This window comes from Mustelus asterias, chromosome 13 (assembly GCF_964213995.1).
Source record: "Mustelus asterias chromosome 13, sMusAst1.hap1.1, whole genome shotgun sequence".
Classification (NCBI taxonomy): Eukaryota; Metazoa; Chordata; class Chondrichthyes; order Carcharhiniformes; family Triakidae; genus Mustelus; species Mustelus asterias.
In genome coordinates this window covers 94,347,271-94,360,216 of record NC_135813.1, presented here as the reverse complement: position 1 = coordinate 94,360,216, position 12,946 = coordinate 94,347,271, and the positions used below count along the sequence as shown (strand labels likewise).

At 44.4% G+C, this 12,946-nt stretch overlaps 1 protein-coding gene and 1 non-coding gene across 2 annotated transcripts in view; one reads left to right on the top strand and one right to left on the bottom strand.

Moving 5' to 3' along the window:
- trpv4 (transient receptor potential cation channel, subfamily V, member 4) overlaps positions 1 to 12,706 on the top strand; it is a 69,701-nt gene extending 56,995 nt beyond the window's left edge. The window contains exons 10-15 of the mRNA XM_078226111.1: positions 1,373 to 1,538; positions 3,794 to 3,860; positions 5,301 to 5,635; positions 8,874 to 9,001; positions 10,523 to 10,647; positions 12,546 to 12,706. Coding sequence (XP_078082237.1) covers positions 1,373 to 1,538; positions 3,794 to 3,860; positions 5,301 to 5,635; positions 8,874 to 9,001; positions 10,523 to 10,647; positions 12,546 to 12,706 — 982 coding nt within the window. The remainder of the gene's footprint in view (positions 1 to 1,372; positions 1,539 to 3,793; positions 3,861 to 5,300; positions 5,636 to 8,873; positions 9,002 to 10,522; positions 10,648 to 12,545) is intronic.
- On the bottom strand, positions 5,773 to 5,845 carry trnay-gua (transfer RNA tyrosine (anticodon GUA)). The gene has a single exon. It is a non-coding gene; the product is annotated as a tRNA-Tyr (tRNA).
- Positions 12,707 to 12,946: the final 240 nt, after the last annotated feature.

The following is a 12,946-nucleotide window of genomic DNA, read 5'->3' as shown; positions in this document are numbered from 1 at the left end:
TCATTTCATTTTTAACTCTTCTCTACCTTTTATTTCTTTATTGTCTTTCTTTATTTTTCTTTCCGCTCCCACTCTTTCCCCCCGTTTTATCCCTCTTTCCTTACCTTTTCTCCCCCTTTGCTTCCCCTTTCCTCCTTTCTCTCAATTTTATCTCTCTCCTACCCATCTCCCCCTCCCCCCACATCTTTATCTGTCACAGTTTACCCTCTGATTTCAGCTTCTCTGCCGTTTGTCCATTCACACCTTTTATTCTCTCTATGGGCTGCCATTAGCAGCCTTTCCCCTGGTTTTTGTGGTTGTGACTCATCTTTCATTCCCTCACCCTGCAGTATAAATATCCCCCACTTTCTATGCCTTTCAGCTTTGACAAAGGGTCATCTGGACTCGAAACGTCAGTTCTTTTCTCTCCTTACAGACGCTGCCAAACCTGCTGAGATTTTCCAGCATTTTCTCTTTTTTGGCATTAGGGTCACACTGAGTCCTGGAAGTGCCAGTGTTGAGTGGTTGTTGGGTGCATGATGAGGGGTGGAAGAAAAAATGATGGCCAATGGGCTGCCTATTTTGCTGAAATATGTTTCCTTTAATTGACTGGGCCTGGGGCACAGCAAAGTTCTGTGATGAAGCTTGTACAGTTTCGTATTTAAGTGTTGCCTTAGAGCCCCTTCTGTTGGTGTCTGGGGAGCATGTGGCTCTGCTTCCAGCATTTTAAGAGCATGTATTTACCTTTTGCCCCAGTTGTCCTTGCAGTCCAGAAAACAGACAGGGAGGGGCTATAGTTAAATGAGAACCTGTGAAAACTGGGCCAAGGTGGACAACATAGGTTACGAGCTAATAATGTAGCGATACATGATTGAGGTACAGAATTGGGAGGGGTATAGTATTGCAAGGGTGCTCAAGATTTGTCTTCTTGGGCAATATTCATATGCAACATGAATGTTTGGGAACCTCTCAATACACATTCCCATTAATTCACGTTTATGTTAATCTACTGGTACTAACAGATCAGCAATTTCATACTAACCAATTTAGGATTCATCCATAAATAAGATAATGGTGCTATAAACAACACTTCTCGTATCGCTAACCCCACAAATTCAAACAAGACAAGCCAACACATAAGAACCACACATTCAAACAGGACTGGCTTTCAGGGTCAAAGGTCAAGGCCCAGGGGTCACATGTTGCTCAACCACACTCCTGCTGTATTGGGGAAGAGAAGCATATGGAAAAGGGCGAGTTGCTGAGATCTCACCTCTCAGTTCACCCATCCAGAAAAGAATGATTCTGAGAGTGTGGGCCATTATTCAGTCTATCTGCGGAGTTACGTTTACCCTTTTGTTGACCGAGACACTGTGATGCTCCTGTGTTGCAGTTTTATTTATTCCATCCTGGTGTTGGTGTCGGCAGGACTGTACTTGGCTGGTGAGGAGTCCTATCTTGCTGTAATGGTGTTTGCTCTGGTCTTAGGCTGGATAAACACACTGTACTTCACTAGAGGCCTGAAGCTAACAGGAACCTACAGCATCATGATACAGAAGGTGGGTGTATCTTTGGAGCATATACGTTTTCGGGGAAAAGACCAGTAGACTCGACAAGCTTGACTCAACCTCTTGCTTTCTATAAATATATCCAATCTCCCCTTGAACACCATCTGTTGGCCCATTTACCCATTACCACATCACATCAATCTGCCATCCTTTGTGTAAGAAAGTAACACCTTAGCTCACTCCTAACTTTTTAATTATTAACTTATGATCCTCTCACAATCCATGACATCATCTTGCAGCATCCATTTGTCATCCAATGAAGATTAGCCCAACTTTCTTGGGGGAGCCCAGAACAAGGGGCAGCAACCTTAAAATTGGAGCAAGGCCGTTCAAGGGTGATGTCAGGAAGAACCACCTTCAGGCAAAGGGGAGTGGGATTTGGAACCCTGTCCCGCCGAAAAAAATCTGTTGTGGTTGGGTCAGTAGAAAATATCGACACTGTGAATGGTAGTTGTTTTGTTAGGCGCAGGGTATTGAGGAATATGAAAACAAGGTGGCGAAGCGGAGTTAAGATGTAGATCAACCATAAAGAACAAGAACAAAGAACAATACAGCAGAGGAACAGGCCCTAATTAAGTGGCAGAATAGACTCGAAGGGCTGAATGGCCTCCTCCTATACCTATGTTCCTTAACTATTTCCCATAATTTAGATTCCTGACACTCGAAATCAATATTTGTTATCCAAAAACATACTTTATTCATAAAATTTGTAAGAATATAAACAATACTGTCTGAGGGCAAAACTTTTCACATTTAAAAATACATTGCAATGGAATTCAAGTAAAGTTAAAGTTTATTTATTAGTCACAGGTAAGGCTTACATTAACACTGCAATAAAGTTACTGTGAAATTCCCCTAGTCGCCACACTCCAGCGCCTGTTCGGGTCAATGCACCTAACCTGCATGTCTTTCAGAATGTGGGAGGAAACCGGAGCACCCGGAGGAAATCCACTCAGACACGGGGAGAACGTGCAATCTCCCACGTAGACAGTGACCCAAGCCGGGAATCAAACCCAGATCCCTGGCACTGTGAAGCAGCAGTGCTAACCACTGTGCTACCATGCCGCCCCAACTTTTGTTCATGCCACATGTTCCCCACTGAGCTGCCTCAAAGCCGTTTCAGTATTCTTGATATTCGCAAAGTACATTCAATGTCAGGAATAACATAACAACTAGGAGCAGGAGTGGGCAATTCAGCCCCTTGAGCCTGCTCCGCCATTCAGTAAGATCATGACTGATCTCATCTCAGCCTCAACTCCATCTTCCTGTCCGTTCTCCAGGTGTGGTCTCATTGTACAGTTGCAACAACACTTCCGTACGTTTATACCCTATTCCTTTAACTATGAATGCCAAAATTCCAATTACTTTCCTTAATACCTGCATTCCAGTTTTCATGCACGAGGACATCCAGATCCCTCTACATCGAAGCACCCCGAACGAAGTCTCTCTCCATTTAGATAAGGGGCGGGATTTTCCGGTCTCGCTCTCCCCGAAACCGGAAAATTCTCCCCGAGGTATATGGACCTTTCCATGGTCCGCCCCTCGTCCGTTGTACAGAATCGGCACTACCACAATCGTCCAGGATTGAACTGGAGTCTCTGGGAACTAAAGATTAATCTCAGAGATGTGCTTGTGTCAACGCAGGGGAAACATTATAAGGATATTAAAAAAGAAGATTTTAAGCAGGAGTATGGGGAGGGTGGTCGGAGGCAAGAGGGCATGAGATCCACTCCACTATGTCCAGGCACATTTAGCAACCATAACTTTGCAAAAGATATGGAGTAGGATTCAGGCTTCTTGATCTGATGATTTGAGGGCCGGTGTCTAATGTACGTCAACATAACAAGTGTCTATTGGTGCATTGGCATGAGGAAAGAGCTGAAGGTGAAAATATAGATAGGAAGGATAAAGAGATTGAATTGCTCGCAATATGCATTCTTTGTCTGGCACAGAATCAATATGTCCCCAAAGAGAATTAAGCTTATCAAGGTCACATTTAGCAGAGACTTGTATGAAAGATTCCAATCTCAGTATTGAAAAATAGTCCTGCAGGGGAAGCTTTATTGCTTGTTTCAGCGTTTATAAGATCTCGTAGCTCTGCTGACACCTGTAGCAAATTCCAGGAACTGCAGACACATCGACAGAACGATACACAGGAGACCATCAATGCCGATCCATTGTCATTTAATCTGTTCAATTCCATCGGACATTTCAGTCTTCTGACAGGTTGTCCTGTTTTTTTTCAGATCCTGGTTAAAGATCTTTTCCGGTTCCTCCTGGTTTACGTGTTGTTCATGATTGGCTTCACATCAGGTTTGTATTGTGAAAAGTTTAAAGTTTTGTTTTATTAGTCACAAGTAGGCTTACATTCATAGAAATCATAGAAACCCTACAGTGCAGAAGGAGGCCATTCGGCCCATCGAGTCTGCACCGACCACAATCCCACCCAGGCCCTACCCCTATATCCCTACATATTTTACCCGCTAATCCCTCTAACCTACACATCCCAGGACTCTAAGGGGCAATTTTTTTAACCTGGCCAATCAACCTAACCCGCACATCTTTGGACTGTGGGAGGAAACCGGAGCACCCGGAGGAAACCCACGCAGACACGAGGAGAATGTGCAAACTCCACACAGACAGTGACCCGAGCCGGGAATCGAACCCGGGACCCTGGAGCTGTGAAGCAGCAGTGCTAACCACTGTGCTACCGTGCCGCCCGTTACATTACCGTGCTACCGTGCCGCCCGTTACATTAACACTGCAATGAAGTTATTGTGAAAATCCCCTAGTCGCCACACTCCAGCACCTGTTTGGGTACACTGAGGGAGAATTTAGCACGGCCAATGCACCCAACTAGCGCGTCTTTCGGACTGTGGGAGGAAACCGGAGCACCCGGAGGAAACCCACGCAGACACGGGAAGAACGTGCAGACTCCACACAGACAGTGACCCAAGCCAGGAATCGAACCCGGGTCCCTGGCGCTTTATGGTAGCAGTGCTAACCACTATGCCACCGTGCCGCCCATCATCTTGCTGTGAATATTGGCAAGGGTATAACTGTGCTTAAAACGATAGTCAGAGTGGGGGGTTTGGAAGGGTACAAACCAAATGAAACACATAAAACATCGAAGATGTAATATTAAGGGGTGTGGGAGGACATGGCTTTGTACTCACAATTAGTCATATGTTAAGTTCACAATCTGAACTGTGGTGTTGTAGAGGATGACAGTGATTAGCTATAGTTACCCTGGGATTATCTTGCACACTTCCTGGGATCAGTTTATACTGGCAGATGTAAAGGTAAAGTCACCATAGTCCCAGATGACCAGAGGTTACACTTCCCTTTAAGAGGGGGAGCTGACTGGTAGTGATTTAACCTGAGGATCACCGCACCTCAGGCAAGGGGCAAGGTTGAGAAAAGTAGGGCCTTCATGAAATACCGCAGCCAGTATGGGAATTGAAACCACGCTGTTGGCATTGCTTTGCATCATTAACCAGCTGTCCAGCCAACTGAGCTAACCGACTCCCCAGCAGACGTAAGGGTGCAGGGTACTCTATTCTAATTGCAACAGGAAGTAAAGGAGAGATAAAAAGGAAGGAAAATAAAACCAATCTTGCCTCCAAAATCACTATTAAAGTTGTTTCCAAAACAAGTGTATGGAAGCAAGGATTAGTATTGCACCTTTCTGCTGTTAAATGTGAGGAAATGTTATACATTTTAATTGTGTAATATCTCAAATTTCCATTCCAGCCCTGGTCTCACTGTTGATGACCTGTCCCAGTGATGATATTACACTACAAACCTGTGATATAACATCTGACTCACCGAATTGCACAAGTTCAACGTATCCCATTTGTCGAGACAACTTATCATTCAGCAAGTTCCTGCTGGAGCTTTTCCGGCTCACCATCGGAATGGGAGACCTGGATGTTATCAACAGTGCCAAGTACCCCATCGTCTTTGTCATTCTCCTGGTCTCCTACATTATCCTAACCTTTGTGCTCCTGCTAAACATGTTAATTGCCTTGATGGGTGAAACTGTGGGGCAAGTCTCGAAGAAGAGCAAGCAAATCTGGAGATTGCAGGTAAGAGTGAGAAGTGGTGAGGCTGCAAGTCTGACTGAATATTCCATAACCATACTGAAAAGTTTCAACAAGCCCAACCAATCCCTGTCAGCATTTACTCTCCCCAGTCACTCTCACTCATCCAACCCATCTTTTATTTCTTTGAGCTGGAATTGAAACAGCGACCTAAGGGTCTACAGTCCTCTGCTCTACCAGCTGAGCTATCGAAGAGGAGCAGCTCCCATATCCTTTCGTCCTTTTTCCCTCTTTCATTTAATCAACCTGATTTTGAATGTTGACATAGTTCCTGCCTCCTGGAAGTGAATTCTACAGAGTTTGATTTGGTTTGATTTGATTTATTATTGTCACATGTATTAGTATACAGTGAAAAGTATTGTTTCTTCTGCAGTATACAGACAAAGCATACCGTACATAGAGAAGGAAAGGAGAGGGTGCAGAATGTAGTGTTACAGTCATAGCTCGGGTGTAGAGAAAGATCAACTTAGTGCGAGATAGGTCCAGTCAAAGGTTTGATGGCAACAGGGAAGAAGCTGTTCTTGAGTCAGTTCGTACATGACCTCAGGCTTTTGTATCTTTTTCCCGACGGAAGAAGGTCGAAGAGAGAATGTCCAGGGTGCGTGGGGTCCTTAATTATGCTGGCTGCTTTGGGAAGTGTAGACAGAGTCAATGGATGGGAGGCTGGTTTGCGTGATGGAGATTGCAGAGTGTCATCTCTCTGGATGAAGATGTTTCTTCCACTCTCTGATCTCTTGTGACAATGGACCCTCTTTCTAGACCCCGAAACTATTGGAAAGTTCATGTACACTACATCCATTTCCACCATCTACCATATCTGTAATGAACTGAAAGAATTCTGAGATTTATCAAGCAAGATCATTCCTTTTGAAATTTGTGATGACTATTTCTAACTATTTTCTCAAAATTATAAGATGTCTAAACTCCTGACAGAGTGGTTGTTACCTCCTGGGTTCTGCAGGGGTAGGGGGTGGTCATTTGGGGGTCGGTGATGGTGGGGTTAAGGGGTGGGTGTGGGGAGAGATGTGGTGGTAATAGCATGTGGGTGTGTGGAGGGGGTTGGGTGTGAGAGGTGAGGGGGGGGGTTGGCGGTGGGCTACAGGCCTGTGGGGACCATCTTGTCCACACATGACACACACATGCTGCAACATGATTGAGTGTCAGGCTGTGGTTATCTGAGGAGAGGGAGGCAATGTTAGGCTAGGCAACACTCAAACTGCAAATCTTGAGGAAATCATTAACTCCTTGGTAACAGTTTTTTTCGTGTGAATAGTGAACGTGAAGGAAGCAGGATTAGAACATGGAGCTGAGAGAGACTGAGAGCTGTCCAATCGTTTAATTCCATCTCTAATTCGAGATGTTTCAAACTGCAGCTTTTCCAAAGAGTTTTTTATTATTTGCCCTCACCCTCTGGAGGGAGACGCAGGAATAGTCATCACCATCACCCAATTTACCCTCCTTTACATTTCAGTGCTGCATTGGGGAGAACAATGTCATGTTGACCCCTGTAGCTGCTCTCCCATTGTTCACACCTCTACCTCGCGTGTTGAGTTGTTCTCTGTTCAATTGTGTGAGTCTGTTTACTATTATTGCTCAGTGTGCTTGATTGGTTAAGCTTGGGTGTGGACACAGGGAAAAGTAAACAAACAGTAGAAAGAGCTGGAAGCTGGAGCTGAAACACGGAGCAGACATTTTAAAGCATTGTGAAGAAAACTTGTCACATACGTAGAAGCTACTGTCATCTCTGCCTAGATCGAGAATGCACTAATGTTCTGCATCAGGCACCTGATAAGGTGGATCCAGTGGACACTGGAGCTAACCAACAAGAAGGAATGAAAAAATAGCAAAATGATGCTGACTATGTCATCAGCCAATGTATTCTCTATGACAGACTGTAGCCTATCTCCCTCACTCTCTCCACTCTCCCTGGCAGCCCGGAGACTCTCTGAACATCACATCCAAAGATACACAAGTGACAAGAGCACCCCATCTCCTGTAAGACAACAATGACAATATTCTGGCACATACTCTGGTTGTTTTTTCCTATTCACTCATGGGATGTGGACACTGCTGACAAGGCCAGCATTCATTGCCTAATGCCTAACATTGTTTCTGTAGCTGTTTGAACAACTGAGTGGCTTGCTAGACCATTTCAGGTGGCAGTTAAGAGTCACCTAAATTGCTGTGGTTTGGGAGTTATATATTTTTTTATTCTTTCGGGGATATAAGTGTTGCTATTGCCCACATCCCTAGTTGCCCTTGTTCAGAGGGCAGTTGAGAGTCAACCACATTGCTGTGGCTCTGGAGTCACATGTAGGCCAGACCGGGTAAGGATGGCAGATTTCCTTCTCCAAAGGACATTAGTGAACCAGATGGGTTTTTACAACAATCGACAATGGTTTCACGGTCATCAAATTCAACCATCTGCCGTGGCAGAATTCGAACTGGGGTCCCCAGAACATTAGCTGAGTTTCTGGATTAACAGTCTAGTGATAATATCACAAGGCCATCTCCTCCCCACAGACCAGACTGAGTAAGAGTGATAGATTTCCTTCCCTAAAAACAATTTGAGAGCCAGACCCAGCAGCTTATTAAAGCTGTCATTATTGATACTAGTTTTTATCCCACATTTAATTCATTAATAGAATTTAAATTCCTCAGGTGCCATGGTGGGATTTGAACTCGTGTGTCCAAGTCTCTTGGTTACCAGTCCAATCGAATCACTGCTATTCTGTATTGTCATGAAAGATACTGTATAAAAACAAGTTATTTCTTTCACACACAGCTTACACCCAATGGCCACTGATGCTGCTGCCTCTCACTCACTTGCTGTCCGATTCCACTGCCCACCCCCCCCCCCCCCCACCACCCCCCCGCCAATTATTCATTTAGAGAGATAACAGAAAAGAGAGTTTAGTGAGAATTGGAAGCAAGAAGCAAAGAATGAAAGGAGGAGGAAAAGCCTGAAGTGGAGAGGGAGAAAGTGATGTGAAGGAGGAGGAAGGGAAGGAGCGAGGTGAAGGTGGAAAGCAGAAATAGAGGAGGTGTGAAATAGACAGAAGTGAAGGAGAGGGAAAGAAGAAGACTGAAGTAAAGAGAAGACTGAGACAGGAATGGAGAAGTGAAGGTGGAGAAGCAGTTGTAGATCGATGTGACCACCTGACTGTGGTACACAGCAAAATTCATTGTTGAAATAATATCCAATATTTATTGCTGTCAACAGTGGGCCACAACAATACTGGATATCGAGAGATCGTTCCCAGTGTTTCTAAGAAAAGCATTTCGTTCAGGAGAGATGGTTACCGTGGGAATTAATTCTGATGGAACCCCTGACCGGAGATGGTGCTTTCGGTAAGAAAAGAGATAAGGATATTCTTTTTCTCTTCTTGTTTATGCTTGAGCTAGTTTTGTTGTGAACACCTGTGCAATTGCAGTGACTGGCACAGAGACACCATGGCTGTTTCATCGCAATTCTTGGTGCCAGTTAGCTGCCAGAAGCCGCTGTAAATTTGACCACCCCAAGGAGTGGCAAAAGGCACATCTCACTGTCAACTAACAATCCAGCTCACTACCCCAGAAAGGACCCAAGTTGTCCAAACCGGGCATGCTGCCAAAACAAAATGCCAGAAAATACAGCAAATATGTCCGCAACTAAAGGACGAGGTTACGTTTTGGGTGGAGATCCTTTGTCATAACCGAGGAACAGTTTTACTGACTTTTGTTACAAACTTCACATACGGTTGTGCTCATCGAGAGTAGTTGACAGTGTCTTAGGTTTCATATAACCTCAAAGGGAACTAAAAATGCAGAGGATTGAACTTGTGAGAAGGGATGAAACTTCAAATCAATTCCGAGTAGTTGGGTTGAATAATGCGTCTGACTTCTTCATTAAAGTAATGTTACAATTGACCTAGACTGTTAGGAATGGTGTAATCTTACACACTGTTTATACTGTTCTCCTGGGGCAGAAAATCATTACTTTTGAGGTGACTTTATCTTCCAAATGCGAACCACAGACATGATTCACCATTAGAAATGATTAGAGATTATATAGGGACTATATTAGCGGCAGTGGAAGCATCTCTTTTAACTTCTGTGCCCTTGGGCAGGGCTTTTTCCCCCATGTGGGGGTGAGTATGGAGTTGGTGAACATGGAAATTTGCACTGCCGGCCAGCATGATGGTTAACCGTTTTACCCTGGGTGGGAAAGGTGGCCAAAGGGCTATCTGTCCCCAAGTGATGAGTAGTCGATTAAGGACATTTAATGGCCTGTTAAGGGTTATTGCGTGAGAGGAACTGGAAAGTTTCAGTCAGTTTACAGGCCCCCACCTGAGTTTCAGGAAATGAACCATCTGCCTGGAGTAGACCGCATGGAGGCATCTTTAATTTTTTAATTTAAAACTTTTAAATTATGCAATGTGGGCATCTCTCTCTCTCTCTTACCTGCATCTCTGACCATGTTGGACGTGTCCTATGAACTCTCCAACTTCAAGAGCCCGCCCACTGCCCCTAATTGAATGTCAAACCCACCCTCTCGCCACCGATTGGCCAATCTGGGGAAAATCACTTCCACGCGACTGATCCCAATTTGACACTGAGGTGTCAAAAAAAACCCGTCCCCTCAGGTTTACCCACATTGTGACATTGGGCAGATTCTCAACGCAGAGTCCGCAGTGACAGAAACTGACCCACTGAGCAAGGCCTGCAGCTAAACTGTGATCATGACAACAAACCCCTTATTTGAAGCCCCTGACCAAGTGTCATGATCACTTGTGCTTTCACCCATCTCCAATCCTCCCCCCCCCCCCCCCCCCCCCCCCACCTACCTCACCAGCAGTAACCATGACACCTCTCTCTCCATGTATATTCCAGGGTGGATGAGGTCAACTGGTCTCATTGGAACCAAAATGTTGGAATTATTAATGAAGACCCGGGAAGGAACGACACTTACCAATACGATGCTGGTTTTACCCACACCATTGGGCGGCTACGTCGAGGTGAGGAGCTGAGTTTACACTTACAAGGGAACCACATACGTAACAAATACAGTGAAACCTGGAAATTATGGCAACTTTGGGACTGGAAACAGCTGTTCGAGATACTCAATAAGATTTTGTTAAATTGGGAGTTCTTTTCCCAGTATCCATAGTGGCAGAGAACCCAATCTATCCCCGGGGCAAACCAGTGGAAACATCCACCTCCAGAGTGGTTTCTCTGCCTCGCTTCATGCTGGGTAAACTGCTCCACATTTCACTAAAGCTGCAAAACCTGTCACCTCGCACTGACCTCAGGAGAATTTGGGGGTATAAAAGGAGCAAGCTGCTTGGGCAAAGTGGGCCCGACTCAGTGCAAGTTCCAGATACAGCGGCTCAGCAATAGACCATGTTCCATCTTTCTGTTTTAAAAGGTGCATTTGGTCCACAGTTCATAATTTGTGAACGTCCTTGGGTTTCCGAGCGATTTATTTGCCACCCAGGTTCTTTGGGGGTTTTTTTATTCATTCGTGGGACATGGGTGTCACTGGCTGGCCAGCATTTATTGCCCATACCTAGTTGCCTGAGGACAGTTAAGAATCAACCACATTGCTGTGGTTCTGGAGTCACATGTAGGCCAGACCAGGTAAGGACGGCAGATTTCCTTCCCTAAAGGACATTAGTGAACCAGATGGGTTTTTCCGTCAATCAATAATGGTTTCATGGTCATCAGTAGATTCTTAATTCCAGATTTCTTTTATTGAATTTAAATTCCACCATCTGCTGTGGCAGGATTTGAAGCCGGGTCCCCAGAACATTAGCTGAGTTTCTGGATTAATAGTCTGGCGATAATACCACGAGGCCATCGCCTCCCAATAAACGTCTCTCAATAAATGTCAGTTTTATTTTGGGGAAGTATTTGTTTTAATACAGATTTCACTGCATACAGTCACATGTCCTAACTCCTAAACTGGAGAATGAACTTATGCCAAAGATATAATTTCCAGGAGGCGCCCGAAATTTTTTAATAGAAAACCCTCAAAACTTCAAACTCAACATTGAATAATTCTCTCCCGTGACTAAATCGGGAATGAAAACAAAGACATCGATTTTTTTCTTCAAGGTCAAGGTGTCCAGCATTAAGGGTGGCACATGGTCCATTTCAACTGTAAAGGGGCAGAAAGTTTTGGACAATAATAACATTTGCATTTATATAGCCACTTTAATGTCTCAAGCCACTTTACAAGGACAATCTGTTGTATAGTCTATGACAAGTTTTCAAAAAGGTTTCAAAGTCTATTGGCCTACAAAGAGTCTGTCAGTCTCCACCCTGTGACATCCAGCTTGCCTGAAACTTTGGAATACCAGCCTGGATCACTGGCGCGTTCTTGTCCTGCCTTGTCAAAAATATGCACCAGAAATCTAGATCTGGAGGAGAAGTCCCTAATCTGACCCTTCTAACTCATTATCCAGGCTGCAATTTATTTATAAATACGCTTCTGATGAATATCAGATGAAAAATGAAAATAATGTGGACTGCAGCGTCTCGAGAAGGCAGCTCACTACCACCTTCTCAAGGGCAATTAGGGATGGGCAATAAATGCTGGCCTGGCCAGTGACGCCCACATCCGTGAATGAATAAAAATAAAATGCACCTCCTAGAATCTGAGCTGCTTTCTCTAATAAATTATAAAAAATTGGACTTGCGCTCTTAACCATAGCAAAGTTAAAAAGAAAAAGAAACTTGTGTTTCTAAACCATAGCTGACCCTGAAGTTCAACATTGGTAAAACATTGAGTAAATCTGTCTTCTCTCGCCTGTAAAGTGAGGGTTTGTGGTGGGCCGTCATGTTGTTAACTGGCTGCTTCAATTACTAAGTGCCGAGACATGTTCTATTTCTATTCTCATTTCTATTCACACAGACCGCTGGTCAACTGTGGTGCCACGAGTTGTGGAGTTGAACAAGAGTTCCCGTCCCGATGATTATGTGGTGGGAATGGAACACATTGCAATGGAAAGGAAATATGGATATGGCAATTTGCAGCAATATAGCCACCGGAAGAAGGATGACACACACTTTTAATTTATGTTATTTGACGGATGCTGGAAGTCAAATCAAAACCAAGTAGAGGTTCTTACAGGGGAATGTTTATTATTAAGGGTTAGTGCTACAAGACGCACACTGTCCCTTGTAGGGAACTGTACACACTACATGACAGTTCAGTGTTACTTGACACAACAAAGCTGGTGCCATCAAAGAACAGATTATCTCGAAGATATTCGCTACCCATCTTCGACTGTTGTGAAGTTCTTTTCCACTCTG